Source organism: Portunus trituberculatus, chromosome 10 (assembly GCF_017591435.1).
Source record: "Portunus trituberculatus isolate SZX2019 chromosome 10, ASM1759143v1, whole genome shotgun sequence".
NCBI lineage: Eukaryota > Metazoa > Arthropoda > Malacostraca > Decapoda > Portunidae > Portunus > Portunus trituberculatus.
Window position 1 is genome coordinate 12,455,201 of NC_059264.1, and position 20,097 is coordinate 12,475,297.

At 39.0% G+C, this 20,097-nt stretch overlaps 1 protein-coding gene across 1 annotated transcript in view; it reads left to right on the top strand.

Annotated features, from left to right (window-relative positions):
- LOC123502144 (SCO-spondin-like) overlaps window positions 1–18,096 on the top strand; it is a 29,226-nt gene extending 11,130 nt beyond the window's left edge. The window contains exons 4-15 of the mRNA XM_045251364.1: window positions 885–998; window positions 2,958–3,211; window positions 3,855–3,992; window positions 4,903–5,082; window positions 6,083–6,148; window positions 7,293–7,401; window positions 10,333–10,458; window positions 11,844–11,984; window positions 12,919–13,032; window positions 13,872–14,111; window positions 15,992–16,197; window positions 16,525–18,096. Of these exons, the coding sequence (XP_045107299.1) occupies window positions 885–998; window positions 2,958–3,211; window positions 3,855–3,992; window positions 4,903–5,082; window positions 6,083–6,148; window positions 7,293–7,401; window positions 10,333–10,458; window positions 11,844–11,984; window positions 12,919–13,032; window positions 13,872–14,111; window positions 15,992–16,197; window positions 16,525–16,611 (1,775 nt within the window). The 3' untranslated portion in view covers window positions 16,612–18,096. The remainder of the gene's footprint in view (window positions 1–884; window positions 999–2,957; window positions 3,212–3,854; window positions 3,993–4,902; window positions 5,083–6,082; window positions 6,149–7,292; window positions 7,402–10,332; window positions 10,459–11,843; window positions 11,985–12,918; window positions 13,033–13,871; window positions 14,112–15,991; window positions 16,198–16,524) is intronic.
- Window positions 18,097–20,097: the final 2,001 nt, after the last annotated feature.

A 20,097-nucleotide genomic window follows, 5' to 3' on the forward strand; every position in this document is an offset into this window, starting at 1 on the left:
TATATGCTATTATTTGCCCTTATTGAGCAAAGCTAATCTAATACTATTCAGTCATATCAGTCAAGCTTTACAGTTCTTATCACATAAATGTAGCTCTGCACATAGCTTAAAAATGCCCTCAAGATTACTTTACTAAAAAAGAAAAAAAAAATTGATCTGAGGGGGTGACTGCCAGCAACCCAACCCTTAACCCCCTAGCTGAGCAGTTCCCATCCCAAACTTTTCCAGAGTGAGTAGCACTTGTAGGTCCCACACAGTCCCTCCCTACCACCTGGTTCCTGAAAAACTCGATTCCAGTAAATGTCAATTCATTCGTGCAAGTAGAACACACAGATAAACTAACAACAAGGAACACAACTCGCTTTAATACGAGGGGTGCATCTGTTTTTTCTCCACCAGCTGATCAATCCCACAGTATCTTGTGTAAGGCAATAAAAAAAAATTTTTCTGAGAAATGAATTGAATTTAACTAAAAACCACATATGATCCCAAAAGTGCTCATGTACCACCTGGAAGACCTTCACATACCACTAGTGGCATGCGTACCACAGGTTGGGAATCACTGTTGTAGCAAAAGCAGAGGAAGTTTTCACACAATTTTACATTTAACATTTACAGATAAACCACCAGTCTTACTATGGCGAATATAGTTGTTTCCTGGTAAATACATTAAGATTGTATATTATATTGTATTGCCAACGTCTTTCACTGCAAAGCATAGCGTTACTGTTTGTATACACCGTTTGGCTTAGCCCTTTAAAGATCTAGTAATGATATGTTATGTGTATAGCTATGAAGTACACTGTGATCAGAAGAATGGGCTTGTTTGAGTGAGCAAGAGGAGTGCGAGACAGTGAGACAGTTATACCTACCTTTTCTTCCAGTGTGTGAGTTTGATGGGCAAGTCTACCCCAATGGAACAAAGCTGGCGGCCCACTGCAGCGGTTTGGTGTGCGTGAATGGCCAGTGGAAAGCGACGGGCATTATTGAAGACTGTTGTAAGTACTTTATGATGTGAGATGATGTTTTGGTTATTGTGCCTTTCTTCTCAGCTTCAATATTTATTTTAATATGATTATACAAAGGTTCTCAGTATTCTTATCCAAATGACTCATGGCCTTAATGACTCTTGGCCCAAAGAAATCACAATTCACAGCTTAAACGACTTTTGGCCTAAAATGTTCACGGGCTAAACGACTTCCTTTCCATGATAATACTACTGTGTTTTCAGCAGAGGCAGACTGAGTTGTTTTTACAGTACATAATTATGGTGCAGGGATGAAATAGGGCTGTCCACAATATGATTCCTTTCTACCAGGGGCTAAGGGTGCTTTGAATGAGCTTTGCCTGGTCCACCCTTTGTCAACAGCTAGTGAAAATTCTGGATGGATTTTATATGATCAGTAAGTGTGGCAGGTTCACACCATTACTGATCAGGTGGTAGGAGTATCTTAAGTACTGGTTATGACTGTACATTAAACAAATTTATAAAGTTTTTGGGAAAATTTAGTGACAGTTTTTCATGTTGGTGGAGGAGTTAAAGAAAATTGGCAGTTTTTATGAATGTGGCTGGAACTTCAAAGTTTAACTGGTGAAGGTTAAGGAAAAATTGCATTTTTGATTAGGTTATTGATTCCAGCATATGCAGTTTTTTAAATATAAATCTGCCGTGGTACTATTGACTTTGTTGGGGATACATTAGATTGATGCTTCATAGTCTAAAGCAGATGAAACTACTTCAAGGGAAAATAGTAAATTCATTTTTTTTCATATGATTTGACTGGCATCTGTTCAGTGGTAATACTTGTAAAGAATGGACTTGAATTTTAGTTTTCAAGTTAAAGAACATTGTAGTTGTCAGAAAAATAGCGTAAGGAATGTTCCCATTAATTGTGGATGATGATTTGATAATCAGGTTGTGTATGTCAAGTAATTAGGCAACTTGGAAAGATTAGATAAATTCATGGAGTACAATGATGAGTGGAAATAAGTTTAATGAAGTAACTGCTAAGTGTCATCCTGATACCTTGTTGCAGGTTCATTTGCTTTGTTTCTTAAGACTGAAATTCATCAGGAATTCCTTGCTGCTTGAATCACTATGGCCTGACTGGGAGTGTGGTGGAGAGTATTACTGTGGTGGGCCAGATGTGGGTGTGATCCCAGCTTAGTGCCTCTCCTGGTGAATGTATCCTGGCTTCAGATTAATTTTAGTGGCTCCATTATGCCCTGAAGCCAACTACCACAAAAGTGTACCGGTTATCTTGTCTAATCAAATCCTTTATTGACTCTACTAGAGTTCTAATATTTTTAATTATTCACTTACTGTATACGCCATTGAATGTACATTGTGCAGCCAAGAATGAAGCAAACTTGTTTGTGTATATGTTGTTTGCTTGATCAATATTGGTCTCTGAGAACTGTAACTGTTAAAATGGAATCCTACAACTTTCTACATACAATAGGTAACTTGAAGCAAATAATTTATGTAGTATTGGTGTGTAAACTTTGTCTTTATCAATGTCCTCTTTTTACTGTTACTGTACTTTATATTTTCATCCTGACTATACTTCCATTTATCATAGTTTTCCATATCCTCATTCTCCCCATCCTTCTACTCCTATCATAGTTTTCCATATCCTCATTCTCCCCATCCTTCTACTCCTATCATAGTTTTCCATATCCTCATTCTCTCCATCCTTCTACTCATCCTATCATAGTTTTCCATATCCTCATTCTCCCCATCCTTCTACTCCTCAGAACCTTTTGATCATTTCCTCCTTTAGTGATTTATATTTCTATTGGTGTTCCTAGTGTTCTTCCTAGTCATAATTTTGATAGTCTTGGTGCCGGTCATGGTTTGATATCTTTTATTGTTGTTCCAAGTCTTCCCCTCTTCATTTGATAATTATGCTCCTTCATTGTTTAGAACTTATTTCCATTGATGTTGCATCCCCCAGGTGCACACTGCTTCTTGTTCAATGCCCATCATGTGGATACCTTCGATGACAACCACTACATGTGGGGCAGGTCGTGTAACTACAGCATAGTGCAGACTGGCCTCACACACCAGCCCAGGGTGGCGGTCTTCAGTACCTTTGAGCCGTGCTTCGGTATTAATAGCCAGCAATATTGCCTCCAGCAGACCACCTTCAGAAATGACCCCCACACTCTGATCACCCTCAGGAACAAACCTGGTGATGCAATATTTGATGTGAGTGTGAATTTGCCTTTGTTGTTATTGAATCATGAAGTTCTGAAAATTTTTTGGTGAGAAATTTGTTTGTGTTTTGTGTGACATGTGCCTGGTGATGCAGCTTTTTGTAGTGAGGAACAGTTAGCCATCTCTCTCACTGAATCCACTAGGTTCTCAAAATGTTCAGTAAGTTTAGGATCACTGGGAGTTTCAGAGGGCACGTTACAATTTTTCTTCTTTATTAATTTTGGAAGGCTAGTTTATTTGGAACATGTTTTGATGGCATGTTTCAAAAGATCTGGTGAAGTGACAAAAGTGGACAATAAAGCTTCCTACTAGTTGGTGATAGTGATGTTGGCTCTGCTTGTCCCTGTGGAATTCCCGTTTTCTGGTTTTTCTCTAGCCGTTGCTTATTTCTTTTTTTTTTATATACTATATAACCTCATACATTTTTCTTTACAGTTACAGTAATTATTTTGTTCTAGATTGACTTAACTACCATTGCATTAGCATAGACAAGTAACGTATATTGTAGATTACTTACCCTGATTCCAGCCTGCACAAAAACCCCATTTAGCACATGGCATAGGAACAGAACAGTGACGTAACTTGAGAACCACCTGTAATGATGCTTGAGAAGTGACCTGATGGTGTACTGCAGATCCTGGTGAATGGCAATGGTTACACTGTGCCAGACAACGTGGTACAGGAAGTGAGGTCCTCCCCTGGACTGACCCACAATGTGCTGGCCTGGCGAGAGTTGGGCTGTGTCTTTCTGCTTGGCTCCTCTGGTCTGACGGTGAGGGATGCTGTGCTGTGTGTGGGTGGGGAGAGAGATGCTGTGTTGTGTGGGTGTCAGGGATGCTGTGCTGTATGTTAAGTGTGGATGTGGGGAGGGATGCTGTTCTGTGTGTGGGTGTGAGGAGGTATGTGATGTGTGTGTGGGTGGTGGGAGGGATGGTTTGCTGTGTGGGTGGTGGTAGGAATGCTGTAGTGTGCTGTGTGTAGGTATGAGGAGCAATTCTGTACCACGTGGGTGTGTCCAGAGGTATACCAAGGTATTTATTCTGAAGTGTTTTGGGTGTTCACTGGGGCCAATCTACAAAACTACTAATGTTGGATTGGTTCATGACTTCTTTCCTTGTAAAAATGCAACATTCCTGTCTTCACCTCTTAGTAATGTCCTTACCCCCTTTTCCTAGTAAAAATATAGTGTCCTCCCCCTTTTTACTGGTGAAGATACAGTCTCTCCTTTCCTAGTAAGAATGGAAACTCCTCAATAAAGATGTAGTCTCTCCTTTCCCAGTAGTAATGAAAACTCTTCAGTAAGTCCTCTCTAGGTCTTGAAAATGTAATAAATGGTAGAACAGATGTTGTTGTCAAAGATGTAATAATATAGTGAATGGGAGTACAAAAGACGAGTTATCTTGAGACTTGACAGTTGTAATAGTTCTGGCACAAGACACTTTCACTCTCCTGGTGTTCTCCCACTCAGAAGTTTGATACCTGGCCTGGTGAAAGCCTCTCATGGTCAAAAGTTTAACACCTCCTTGGATCATTTGTCTTGGTGCTTGATGAAGTGCCCAAGAGAGGCATAACAGAAACACCCTTGAATATCATAACTTTCACTAGTGTGTTAAAAGTAGAAAAAATGACAGGAAAATATTTGAGATGTGACTATAGAATTACTGTCTCCCTCTCTTCCTAAGATAAAATATTGCCTGCATCGGATGGATGTGTGGGCATTTCCAACACTCTCCTCCACCCCTGATTCCCTCCATGGTCTATGTGGACACTTCAATTTCTACCCAAGTGATGATATGACAGCTCGGGATGGCGTGGTCTACCCTGTCAACACCTTTCCCTTGGCTTTCCCCGAGTCTTGGAGGGTAAGTGCTTGGACTGTAGGGAATTAAGTGTTCATGGAGAAAATGCTAGTCATGTTGCTTCATTTTACCTCTTCAGTGCTTATTGTAATCGAGCATTTTTCATTTTTATTTTCTTCATTCATGTCTTACTTTACTTCCATCCCTCCTTAACTTGCTTTCTCCTTTCTCTCTTCATTCCTCTTAATTTCTTATACTTCACCTTCATCCTTTGTTTTTTGTTCATTCCTTCCTCCTGAGTACCTTTACCTCCACACTTTGGCATTTTTCCTTCTCTAATCCTTGCTTGTATTCTTTCATGTTCTGCCTTCACTCATTTTCAACCTTCATCCTATCCTTCATCCTTTTGTTCTTTGCCTTCCACCTTTCTCCTTATTTTTGACATTTAGTCTGTAGCCTTTACCATTCAATCTTGCTATAACCCTTTAATCTTCAGCCTTATTGATGGCCATGTTAAAGTTCTTAGTGGCTTCCTCCAGAGTAATGTTAGTGAATTTTCTGTCTGCCGTGTCATGTATTTCAGTCAGTATTTCAACTCTTAATCCCTTCAGTACTGGGACACATTTTTTATCTTGAGATTTATGTACAATTAGACTATTTCATGGACATTAGGAAAGGTCTATGGAGATCAGAAGATTAATGGCATGAGTCTTCACTATTCTAATTCCCCACATGAGTTTATGAAGCTGTATGAAATCACCAAATATTAACCATAATAAATAATGAAATGCATCATGGTACTGAAGGGGTTAAAAGGTATTTTTCTTTCAGTTAATAGCCTGATTTAAAGTGAGTCTATGTTCATTCTTATAAGTTGAGGTGCAGAGGATAGAAGTGGCAACACTCCTGAATGCTTATGTCAATGTCTTATCCTAACACTTTCTCTGAACATTGATGTCATCACCATGTCCCAACACTCTCCCTGAACCCTTATGTCCCAACTGTCTGTTTTTGGTTTGTCTCCAGTTAGAGATGTGCGATGATATTTTCATTAACATTTCAGACACTGGAGCAGGTTCATCCTCAGTGCAGTTCACCAGTGTTGAACATCTATAGCAGTTTAACATCTGTAAGTGTCTAATCCATTTTGTCGAGTAGAAGCAGCTCCGTCTCTTAACAAATTCAGCCAATGCCGAGTTGCTAGTAGAGTTCACCAGTTGGAATGCCCTATATCATGTCCTTCCTTATGCACTATTTTAACTTTCCAGAAAATCCTTAGTTCTAAAACTTTCAGTGACTTGTTTCACAAATAACAACTGTAGGAGCATAATGTCAATTGTAGCGCTATAATAACATAACATAACATAAATAATAGGATAACAAAGGGCCACCAGGGTCCATCTAGGTTATCTTGTATCAGTCGCACAGCGACCTCGTCATCAGTACTTAAAGATACACTTACAAGTACACAATACATGAGTGAAGTGGAGATTAAACAAGAAATGCAGCAAAAAGTAGACCTAATTTCATCATGGAATACATCAATTCTGGAGATATTTTTACTGTTAAGTGGAGCCTCTGTTGTAATACATTTTTAATCACTGGAACAAGAAAAGTAAATTATTAGGAATGAGGGTGTGACATAAACTTAGTGGAAGCAGTGACAGATTGATGTATCAAGATTAACTTGACACAAGCAACCAGTTGTATATATATTTACTAGTGATTAGTTCTTGCATTTTCATTTGACAAGAAAATGCTGTATTAGCTTCAAAGTAGTACACTGTAGAAATAGGAGAAACCAGATCAAGAAAAATAGATTACAGAAATATAGTGTGGGAAAAAGGCCAAAGTAGAATAATGGTGTAGACTGTAAAAACATTAGCCAAAACTGGACTGGGTGTGTGGTGCCCTGTGGTGAAGTCAGATAAGGCATTGAAGCATGTTGGATCCAGCTCAGGTGCAGTCCACAGTCACACTCTCCTTGTACTTGTAATTTCTCAAATGTTTCATAATGAACAGTTTTCATTCCCTTTTGGTAGGAGATTTCTAGGAAGTAAGATTTTAACCCAAAGTTTGGAATGTATTTAGTAATTTCTAGCTGTAAAATCTGTATGACAGGGCTGCTAGACTTGTTGGCTTCATAGATTTGTACATAATTGTGGAGAGGATGGTGCTATGGTGTTGTGTTCATTGATTTGTGTGTAACAGTGGACAGGATGTAATTTTTATAGATTTGTGTGAAACTGTGCACATAATAATTGTGTTTGCAGAGTGATTCCTGTGAGGCAAGTGCAGTCAAAAAGCAGGAGTACCATGTGAGATGCAGCAAGTTCCTCCATCCTGTATTGGGTGTGGACACAGAGCTCAAATTCCATGTTGGTAAGTTGAGCACAGAGATAAGACCAGGCAGGATCCATGTAACAGAATCGGCAGCCAGAATGTGCAGGAGAAGGCAGTAGATACCTGCCAAAACGATAATTACTCCCAGTGAGGTCTAATAACACTGGTTCAGGGGATGCTGTGAAGTTATCATTAAAGCCAGCTGTGTGTGACCTCACTGAACATTTCCTTTGTCTCACAACACAAGGGGGAAGTCACAGCTTGCCCTTTAAAGACAACTCTCATCCATCACACAAAACTACAAGCATCTATCTACACATACATTCTTCATTCAAGATTTAGAATTGAAAAAAAAATAGGATTCCTATACCAGCCAAGGAGTTCCATTCTTTTTCTTTCTTAAGGGACTGGCTCCTCAATAGGCATTTTTATCACTTTTTTTTTTATTGCCCTTGGCCAGTTGTTCCTCTTGCATAGGAAAAAAAAAGTACAGATCATGTTGTGATGTCGGCAGCCACAACACCTCACTCTCTCATCTGAACACACCCGGCCTCCTTCCCTGATGTGTGAGAATACTGTTTTAATGAGAGGGAGAGGGAAGTGGGAGAGGGAGAGGCAAAAGATAATAAGTACATTATTCATTCAATAAGTAGGAGGAAGTAGGAATGGTGGCACACTGCCTGCTTGATTTCTGGCCTTTCTGTCTGCTGTATGGACCCTGGATGACACAAGATGCTTTATGGCTGGCAAGCCTTAGTTTATGACCTTCCACTATTTAATTGTTAAGGCATTGGCAGTGCTTGTCCCTTTGTTGAATGCATTACTTCTTAATTTTCTTTTCAATGTTATCTTTTTTGCTGTTTTCTTTGTTTTTTAAAGGTCAAGTAAGTTTTTATATCCCTCATTGACTTTGCAGTGCTATAGCAATAGGAAGATGAGTACTTGGGCAGTTCTGACCTTCATTGAAAATTGGTCTATGACACGGCATGGGAATGACACCACCATTGTAACTCAAAGGACCTCTAGCTTGTATGTCAAACTGTGCATACATGTACGAGGATTATCTGGGACGTATCCAGCAAGCCATTTACAATGCAAGAAGGGCTTCTAACTTAGGACAATGGTACCCTACTCACCTTCAAAGAAGGAGTAAATGATAAACTAGCAAAATGGATGGAAAATTACTTGAGAAGAGAAATGAGAACAGTGGTGAAAGGAAGGAAGTCCGAGTGGAAGAAGGTAACCAGTGGAGTTCCACAAGGGTCAGTGCTGGGTCCCATCATGTTTTTGATTTATGTTAATGATATGCCAGTAGGAATTGACAGTTATATGAACATGTTCGCGGACAATACTAAAATTATGAGGAGAGTAAAGAATGTGGAAGATTGTAACAAGTTACAGGAAGATCTTGATAAAATATGAGTGGAGTAAGGAGTGGCAGATGGAATTTAATATAGACAAGACCCATGTTATGAAAATGGGAAGTAGATACAGACCAAACAGGGATTACAGACTGGGTGATGAGAAAATTAAAGAGACCAACGAGGAGAAAGACTTAGGAGTAACCGTGCAAAACACTTTGTCACCGGAGAAACACATTAACAAGATTTTTTGGAAAACATATAACATGCTTCAAAATATTGGCCTTGCATTCCACTACCTAGATGAAGGAATGATGAAGAAGATATTATGTACCTTAATAAGACCCCAGTTAGAATATGCAGCATGTGTCTGGTCACCGCATATGAAGAAAAATGTGAAGAAGGTGGAAAGGGTACAGAGGCTGGCAACAAGGATGGTACCAGGACTCAGGGAGTTAGACTATGAGGAAAGACTGAGGAAGCTGGGGCTGACCACATTAGAAGAGAGAAGAACAAGAGGAGACATGATAACTATGTATAAATTGGTGAACAAGATTGACATACTGGATAGAGAGTTGATAAAGGTGACCACAAGTAATCATCTCCGAGGACATGGAAAAAAACTAATAAAGGACATCTGTCTAAATGACGTGAGAAAATACAGTTTCCCGCATCGTAGCATTGATAAGTGGAATAAACTGAGCAGTGATGTCGTTGACGCGGTGTGTGTCAACCAGATGAAAGAAAGATATGACAGGAATGGACAAGGAGACAGGACACAGAGCTTAGCTCGGGCCCTGTAATACACAAATAGGTAAATACAAGTAGGTAAATACTCCCAGTCTCCTCCACATGTCAAAGCAATTTATTAACTTCTTTCAGGATCTTCCTCGGCTGGTTCATGCAGTGATCTTAATCTTCTCTGTAGATTGAAACCTTCTCCCTTTTAATATTGATTCTAGCTTTTGAAACATCCAGTTGCATGGAGCTAGATCTGAACTGTATGGGAAGCTGAGTCAAGCTGAGTGGTGTAATGTTTTGCCAAAGATCCCTGCACGACACAAGGAGAATATGGAGTACAGTATCCTGAAGGTTTCAGTCTCAACTAACCCATAGCTGTGGCCATTTTCTTCTCAAAACATCCTTCAGACAGTGAAGAACTTGGATGCACTTGAGTTGGCTTTTTTTATAACTGTTTTCATTGCCTTTGTACAATGCCCCTCCTACATGAAAAAGAAAAAAAATAATCCTGTGAAATTTCAGCATAAAATTCATTTTGCTGTCAGGGTAAGAGATGCAGGACAATTTTGCTGCCACACGTCTTGCCAAGATCTTCCATCAAACTCTGCAACACTTGTCCATGTCATACCAAGATCATCCGATTCGATGATTTTCATTGATTGCAATCTTCACACGTTGAACATTCTTGGGTGTTTTGCTTATTGGAGGCTTTACAGGGCTTACAGTCTCTTACAGGGCTCTGTTGTTGCCTCTTTCCTCCTCTTGTCTTTGTTTTAGGTGCATAAATGTGTTGGTTGAATGAACAGAAATTTGTTATGTCTTTTCACCGTCAGCTACATATAGATTGACACTAAATTTATTTTTGTAGATGCCTGTGAACATGATCTTTGCTTGATGGATCAAGGTGGAGTATCTGAGGCAGAGCAGCAGAGGTGGCTGATTGAGACTGTGAAGATCACCCAGCACAGCAAGTTACTCCTGGCCCAGATTAAAGGTGAGGTGTTGCTTGCCAATGACTTGTTTGTGCAATGTTTGGATCATTAAATTATAATAGAAATGCAGGTTTGTTGTTACTGTTATTTCCAGTATTTCTTATTTTGATTTGCTGTAGTCATCTTCAACACGGTAACATGAGCTGCCCAATGGGTTGGTAGCCCCTTCTTAACCAGACACCCATTACTTGTTTATTCCTTCCAGCTTTCCCTGTCCAGCATTCCTAACTGCTAATCGACTTATTGGCTTATATTAGAATATCCGTTGTTTTCATTTATCTTGGAACTTCCAACCTCCAATTGGCTTTTGTCTTCTAGTATGAACTTATACCACTTGCATACATCCTTTACAATTTTGGTTTTTCCTTAACCCATTCATTACTGAGTCCATGATGTACACACATACCAACTCCCTTCTCCAGACCAAGGTTTTTCATGCAGCTACTCTAATTTTGTGGAGGTAGGTTACATTCATCCTTGCATCCAAATTTAGTCTTTTATGAACCCTTTTGTTTTATCATCTAACCCTTGCAATTCACTTTGTTTCATATCACACTCAGAATCCCTATTAGAAAAAGAAAAGGTATCATGATGTAATGCGTGTCAGTCACACTGCCCTGCCCTGCATTTCACATCACCCCCTAAGGCCCCCTCTCCTTGAAACACAAGGTGCCAGTTAGCTTATTGTCACCAAGTTGTAAAATTCTTAAAATCAGAAAAGAAATTGGGTCCTGTGTATCCTCAATGAGTGATGACATATGCAAGTATTTCACAGGTTCCATAAATGAAGATTTATATGAAGTACTTTGGTAACATCCCCAAAAGTCACAGAATAGCACGGCTCACACCTCTCTCATGGTCTTGTGTATCAGCCATTTTGTTAGCCAATGATAGCATCTTGAGTATCCTATCAGCTGTGGAAGATTTAGCCTTGTCCTTAGAAGCCATGGTAGAGTTACAAGGCAGCAATAAGGAATATAGAATGAAGGGAAACTGAGGGAGACACTGTGACACACTTAACAAGTCAGGGATGTAAACACAGATCTTGGGCCAACAGTGTCACGGCTCACATGCCCATTTCGCATCTCAAGTGGCTTGAACAACTCCTCATATGACTCGCACAGTGTGAGAACTATCAGTGGTATTTTAGCCAATATATATGCTGAGTGGCTTAGAATTACTCAATCATAATACAAAAAATGCCTAACGGTGCACTTGGAAAAAAAAATCCTGAAAGTATCTGACATCCAGTATTAGGCTTATTCAGGTCCAACTTAGTGGGATTTGCTCATTTCATCAGTTGAGTAGTAAAGATTTCATATGAAGTACTCTGGTAAGCCATTGGTAAAGAAGAGGTTAATACTCAATGCATGTTTTTCTCTTTCAGGAGTGTTTGTGCCACATCCTCTGTTTGCTCCTCTGGAAGGATTCTGTGTTCCTGGCTCCTCATGGACTGTTCAGTGTAATAGATGTTCATGTACTGAGGATAGATCAGTGCCAGTGTGTACCCTTATTGCTTGTTCAGAAGGTGAGTGCTGCATGTGGAGCTGGCTGAATTTCATATTTTCTCAAATCTCAAGATAGACTTAAGAGCTTAATGTATGCGTAAGTGAGGCCTCGTAGCATGTATCTATCTCACTGACCCATGTGCCTGTAGGTTCTGAATCAATACCTTGGGACATGGAGACATCTGGGACATTAGGGTTTCTAACTAGCAGTAAAAGTGGATAATAGGAGGAGGAGCTTGAGCAGAGGAGGCAAGTGCATTGAGGTCTGCTGATTCTTAAGTCACATAATTTCAGAAGAAAATATATGTACCTATTGTAATGCCAGGTGCATGAGTGTGTTCTTCTCAGAGTTTGTGCACTGCAGTGACAGCACCAGGAGTCTGGTAGCAATCCATGGAAAAGGATATACTGGGTAGAATTTACAAAGTTTAATTGCTTGTGCAAGTGAACTGGATACAACAGCAGTAGGTCACACACTAGGCTGTTGCTCTTCAGTCTCTGCCACTAACTCTTCTCCTTCCTGACTCACTGGTCTTCTAATTATTCTTCCTACTCTACTGCTTACTACCTCTTCTTACTTTCATGCTAGTCTTGGCAGTGTTAGGACTAGCACGGATTGGCATCACCACCAACCTTCAACCAAAATGACTACCCTGGATGCTCTTCCAGTCTTGACCAGCAATCAAGAAAGACATTGGTGATTGTATCCTGAGCTGTGGACCTGTGGTGGTGGAGGTAGTGAGTTAGTGATGGTAGATTATAATTGCATAGCCTTAGTGGATAGGATAATGACCATTTCATTGTCAAGTATTATTCCTCAGAGCGTAAGTCCTGTGATTTGCAAATTTACAAGCCTTGTAAGATTATCTGCTTGTCAGAAAAGATTGAAGATGAATCTTAGGGGTGGAAGTGCATGGTAGATCAATAGGCTTCTGACAAGACTACACTTTTCAGACTTTGTGCCAGAGATCGGGGGTGAGTTCTGCTCTAATGGGTCTCGGTGGCGGAGCGATGAGTGTAATGTTTGTGTGTGCATCAACAAGGGCATCGTTTGTTCCTTTGATGAGTGTAAGTATTCATGCTTGAGATGTGTAAAGCTTCTCAGAGAAGCCATAAGTAATTATGGCCAATGATACACACCTCAAAGGAGAGTGAATTACATGCACTGTTGAGAACACTCCTACATACCCACAATTCCACAAAATTGTCCTCAAATTCTATATTCTTGCAGTACTCAAGTGGTATTGGTTATAGCCTTCTTATCAAATATACATATTTGCTATACCTGATTTTTAACAGGATTCAGTCTTATTGTGCCATCATTCAATGCAGTACATACCCTCTTTTGATTTACTACTGCTTCATCCTGCAATCCTCAATGAACATATTTCATAATCTCTTACTTAAAATGAATAACGTACAGTTTAACTCTACACCAATCTTTTAAATCAAATTTGTTGTGGCATCTCCTAACATTGATTTTTTTGTAAAAGGAAAGAACGTTCTCAATAATGCTTGATTTTAAGAGTTGTCCACTTGAAAGTATTTTTCAGTCACTTGGTGCATTGGTAGGTGTTGCCTCGTCTTTCCCCATTGAGACTGTCACTACTTAGTGAATCATTTTGTTCCTGGTGTGTATGCTGCTTCTCAAAGCAGTAATGTATTATTGTATTCAACAAAAATGCATTATGTGGGTGACCCCTTTATTGACATCACCTGTTCTTGGTCTTTGCTGAGTTCTCCCAAAATGATTCACAATCTCTTCCATATTTCTGTCTAACTTATAGACACAAAGTTGTGCATCTCTCCCTACTTCATTCCTGCCATGAAATTTTTTTCTATTATTTATTATTATTATTATTATTATTATTATTATTTTTCTTTTTTCTTTTTTTTTTTTTTTTTAGGCTCCAACATAACCCCCTCTGCCCAGACAGCCTCCACCTTCTCCACACTGTCCTTATCCTCGCTGTGCAAAATGCGCCCAGAGCCAGGCCTCTGTGACCCCGTCCTGAAGTGGTACTATGATCTTGGGAGTGGCAGGTGCTCACAGTTCTTCTCCACTCACTGTGGTCAAAGCCATAATACGTTTGACTACAAGGAGGTTTGTGAGACAATGTGTGGCTTTCTCACCACCTCCACGACAGGTATGGATGCAGTAGTTAGTGTTTGGAGCACAATAATGTCAGAAATGAGCATCAGTAGGCCAGCAGGAATAAGCATGAACAGGTTAGGTCAAGTCATTTATATGTGTATCGTGAAATACCAATCTAATAAGCTTTGCAGTGTATATGCAGAGAATGAGAATGATGTATTGCTTTATATTTAAAGGTCTACTATTTCATTTAATTGTTGGACCAAGTTTTTAATGTGTAGTATTTAAGATAAATAATACTGTACTTATAATAATTAATGTGGACTTCTTGAATGTGCCATCAATTTTGAGCAATGGATCCTCCTTGTGAGGAGGGTCACGGCAATCTGCTGTTTTATTACTGAACTGGACACTGTGTCGTTATTAGTGTGTTGAAGTGAGATAATGATGCAGTGAAGTATTATTCATCTGGTCCAGTTTTATATGTACCTCTGTCTCAACATATTCTTTTGTAATAGTATTACTGTGAGAGTTGTGCGACGTATGGTTGTGATGACGAAGGTTGTGAGAAAAAAACTGTTTGAAAAGATAATATCAGTCTTATGGTGCAGAGAGATGGAGGAGGAGTGTGGCAGTGAGGCGTGGGGTGAGGTGATGGTCTTGGAGGGGAAGATAACAAGTGTGATGGAGGGGAGAGGGGAGGTGAGGATTCAAGGTCCAGCTGTCTCCCAATAATTCATTTGTTTGTTTGTTTCTTGTCGTCTTCTCTTCTTAAAGTTTTTTATTCTAATCCTTGTCAATTTATGCCTGTAATGATTTTATTTCTTATGCCTGGCCACACACTGTGATCCCCCCAGAATTAATAAGTACATCCTATCCTGCACCAAGTATGAGCTTTTTTTATTTCGTATTTTATTGTTTTACTTTTTATCTATTTATATTTTATTTATCTATTTATTTTTATTTTTTTTTTTAGTGTGTATAAGGGAGGGATTCATGTAAGTCGGACATTTGCGTTTGTCGGACCGACCTTTATCCCTATTAGTCTAAGTTACCGAGAATTAACAGTAAAGTAGAAATCATATTAGCCTGTCAATAGGACCATCAAACTGCCCTTAAAAACCCATGTAACTAAAACAAGAGTTTTTGAAAATATATGTTATGTGGTCACTATTTTTCAAAGTTCAGAGATGATAAAATTTATCCATAACAGTGTTTTTGCTATTGATAAACTAGGAATCATGTTAGTCTATCAATGGAACCATGAAACTACCCTTAAAAAACAGTGCTACTGAAACAAGACTCTTTTTAGAAATATAACTTATGTGGCCACTATTTTTCAAAGTCCACAGTTATGAGGAACTTTGTTTGCAAGAGTGTGTTTGCTTTTGATAAGGTAGATGTCAATGTAATCTGTCAATAGAACCATCAAACCTCCCATAAAAACCTGTGTGAAATATAGGTTATGTTGCCACAATTTTCTAAGTCCACAGATATGAGGAGCTTGGTTCGTATGAGTGTTTTTGCGATATATAAAGTAGAAATCCTAATAATTTTTCAACAGAACTACCAAATTACCCTTAAAAACCCGTGTAACTGAAACAAGAGTCTTTTAAGAATATAGGTTGTGGCCACTATTTTTTGAAGTCCACAGAGATGAGAAATCTTTTTCTTCTGCTATTGTTAAAGTAGACTTCATATTAATCTGTCAATAGAACCATCAAACTACATTTAAAAATCCATGTGACTGAAACAAGAGTTTTTTTTAAATATCTGATATATGGCCACTATTTTTCGAAGTCCACGGAGATGATAAAATTTATCCATAGTAGTGTTTTTGCCATTGATAAAGTAGAAATCATGTTAATCTGTCAATGGAACCATGGATGTGGTCCAGAGTGTGACATGATGATGCAATGTTGTGGTCCACAGTGACTCCGGCTACTCCAGTGCCACTGCTGTGCTACATGAAGTGGGATGCCGGCACCTGTAGGGGGCTGACCTCAAGTATTACTACGCCCCAAAGGCTGGCACCTGCATCCCACTTTATTACTCGGGCTGTGGTGGGAATGACAACCGATTTGACTCCATGGAAGAGTGTCTGCATGTATGTGGGCGGGGCAACACCACTACGACAGGTTTGTGGGGACAGCCAATCTTCTTTTGACTGTTCATGGTTTTATCTTGTGTTTTGCTGTAGTTTTGGATCACTTCAGAATCAGCCACTTCTTTTTTCTTATGGGCCAACTAAGATAGGTTTAAAATACATCTAACTGTACTTAGGCTCAACTAAACTTGCCGCTCATTTTGAATCTCAAAAGGTAGCTTTGGTTTCTTTATTTTGATATATTTGTTTATTTATTTATTTATTTATTTTTTTTTTTTTTTTGTTTGTGTACATATTTTTTTTTTCAATCATGCATTTGTATTACCCTTGGACTAATGTGACTGATGCCTTCATGTAGATGCCACCTCCACCACCACCACCACCACCACTGCTGCCAGATCCTGTCCTTCTGAAATGCTTATCTGCCCGCTGGACTGTGGGATAAAGTACATCATCGATTTTGACACTAACTGTCCCAGGTGTGTGTGTGATGTCCCCACCTCTGTCTCCCCATGCCCTTCAGAATTCTCCATCTGCCCTACATATTGCCCTGTTGTTGTGGTTACTGATCCTTTGACCAAATGCAGAATGTGTGTGTGTAGTCCGGTTCTTCCTCCTCCAGCCTGAAGCACCCTATAGTTTGAGCTTGTCCCTCCCTTGCCCACTGAGCCTGAGTCACATTGTGTAGACTGTTAAAGGATGAAAGAGTTTGAAAGGAAATAACAATGTCATATTCGATCTATGCTTGATAATTTAGCTTTCCCTCTAACCATACAATGTTGTCATTAAGTAACCTGCACTTGTTTTTATTAAATTAGATCTTTCCAACATTTGACAATATTTAAATTGATGAACATTGTGACTGTAATTTGAAGATATAATAAAATTAATCATTTGTTTTTCTGTTGTTAGTCTTCAATGGTTAGACTCTGCTTGTGGTGATGCAAGATTGACATTCATTTTTGTGATTTTTAATGGTTTTGTAAAGAAGAGGTCCTGATGCAGATGCTGTCTGAGTTATGGTTAGCACCCAAACCATGCCGGATTGGTTTGGTTACTTGGTTATATTTTTCAAATAATGCTTCCTGGCAAATAATGCTTCCTGGGGAACTCCAGCTTTAGAAAGAACCAACAATATCTGAACACAACCATTCAGCCACAGTCTTCCATTAAATGAATTTATCTGTGTACATGAATGTAACCTGATCAGTGTTTGTGGTGAAGACTGCATGGACTTTATACGTACATAAATATGTGTACATACATACAAACATGAAATAATAAGACAAGGTACTCACAGGTACATACACTAACAGTTAGTCTTGGGGAAAGATGTGCTATTAGTATGTCAACATGGACAATTGTGATATTAAAACTATTATTGAAAGAATATTTACAATAGGAAGATTATGATATTTGAAATTAAGATTAGATATTTCCAGGACATGGTGTTCCATATGAGTATTGGTAGAAAATTTATCCTTGGTTCTATCTAACCTAGTAAAAAATAGTATTGAGAACTTTCAAGTACAGTGTAGACAGAATCCCAATGGTGCAGTACATGATTTGTCCTGAAATCTGCAACAGGCAAATGCATGTATGGAGTGGGCAATGAGTCACCATGATGAAATGAACTTGCTGAAGGATGACACTTACTTAAGTAACTCTTCGGATTTGGTGATCTTTTTGGGAGTGCTTTGCTTCATGTTTTAATAAATTTAGATTGAGGTTTTTTTTCTCTTCAAAGGCCACAAATTTATTCATTTGTTTTTCATTGTTTTGAATCCTTAATGGTGCAAAATCTTTGGTAGTTATGAAAATATCCCTGAAATCTTTGCAGTTTCCAATAAGATAATAGGGATGAGATGGTAGGATGAGGTGTCTTGCATTAGAAGAACTGCTTATGTTAAAATAAAGATTGAGAAAAATATGCTTAGTTTGACAAAGTTCCAACATCCATAACTTTATTACAATATACATACAATGAACTTGCTCTCAAAATGGTCATTAAATAATAAAGACCATGATTGGCTCAGAAAATGTTTTGAGATAATGATGTTCACTATTCAATTTTTGCATAGCTTGCACATTGTCAGGATTTTGGAAGTTCACATGGGTCTGAGTGTATTTCTTCTCTTAATACTACACAGTATTGGTAATTACTGAGTGTTAGAACATGGAAAGCCTCCCTTTCAGTTACTACTATGCAACAGAAAAGCTGGGACCATCCTTTTCTCAACAAAAATGGCAAAACCAAAGGAGCTAATTCCTAATATTTCCAAATTGAAATGGCAATTCCATCCTGGATGGGCAGTCTTTCAGATAGGGAATAAAACTGCTCAGCAGTGTGTTGCATCTGTACTGATGGTTGATTTGACAGTAATTTTTATTTTACTAATGGGGCATTCATCCCCTCCTGGGAGAAAGTTTTGACTTCAGTGGTGCTAGAGACCATTTCCCTGGGTGATGTGAGTGGCCCTTCTCGTGTGGGGACCTCAAAAGTTGACCCTATTGCCCTTTTTTTCTGTTTGTGTGTGTGCGTGTGCGTGCGTGAATGAGTGCGTGCATGTGCATGCGTATGTGCGTACATGCGTGCATGTAAAATGAGAGCATGTATTTCTAGGTAGATGTTGAGACCTTCATTGAAATCATGTTGGTCTTGTTTCTTTATTGGCAAGTTAACCTCTTTAAAGGCTTGGATGAGTATGATCATTGAAGTTCACGTGATAGTAAATGCCATTATAATAGATTTGCATGACTCCCATTTATCATAGTTAATGTCACACACACACACACACACACACACACACACACAGATTGTACAAGCAGAAAGTGTGCACAAATTTAAGGAGTTAGACAAATGTAGATTTGGAGACAGGTCACTATGAGCCCTGCTCGAACCCTGTAACATACAACTAGGTAAAATTAGGTAAATACACACACACAGTCTCAGTTTTGCGTAAACATTGGTTAGTATGAGTTCTGAGCCCTTTCCAAAGAGGAAGAACTGCTTTGGTGGTCAGCAAATGAGCATAGGCGAGTGAATGAGCCATGCACAGTATTGTATGATGAGAGGAAAATTGTAATTGACAATGCTGAAACAAGAAGGGAAAGGGGAGACATGAAAGTAAATTATAGAACCATGAATATGCATGTGGTGGATAAAGAATACCAAATAAAGCAAGAAAACAAACATAAGAAGACATGGAAGGAAGATGCATGTAATGGACTGGATGAGAAAGTATACATAATGGGGAACTGCCATGATACAGTGGAACCCCACACACTTTGGGGCTGAGGGGTCTCCAAGCGCACCGGTTTGAATCCTGTCCATGGTTCAAGTGTAAGATGGGTAATGGTTCCCTAACATGGATTTTCAGATAGGAAATACCCCCAAAATATCTTCTTTAGCCCATAAAATTCCCGTGAAAAGGCCACATTGTATAGTTAAAAATGTAAGTGATTGATATATGAATTTAAGATAGGATAGCATTAGAATGCCTCCCATCCCATGCACTACAACTAGGTAAACACACACACACACGCACACACACAAATATGAATAGTATACCGCTTTGTAACATAATGGAAATTGAACTTTTTTTTCTGCTGCAGTAGAAATGAAAGCCACACTACTCCCAGATGACACAAGACATGGCTTTGTCAACTCTTGGTGAAGAGTTCTGGTCTGGTTGCAGTGTTTAAGTTTGAATGCTTTGTGCTCAAGTAAACTAGCAGATATTTACCTAGCAGTTACTGTACATAAACTTGTCTTTGGTCTGTGTGATCAATGACTGCATGTACTGTTCAAAGCATTCATTTGGAACTTAATATTGAGTGGCCAGAATATATTATGGATATGATTAATCCTTTGGGTGTACTAGATGCCAATAGGTGTCTTCAGCATGTCTTACTATTACCAGTGTTTTCA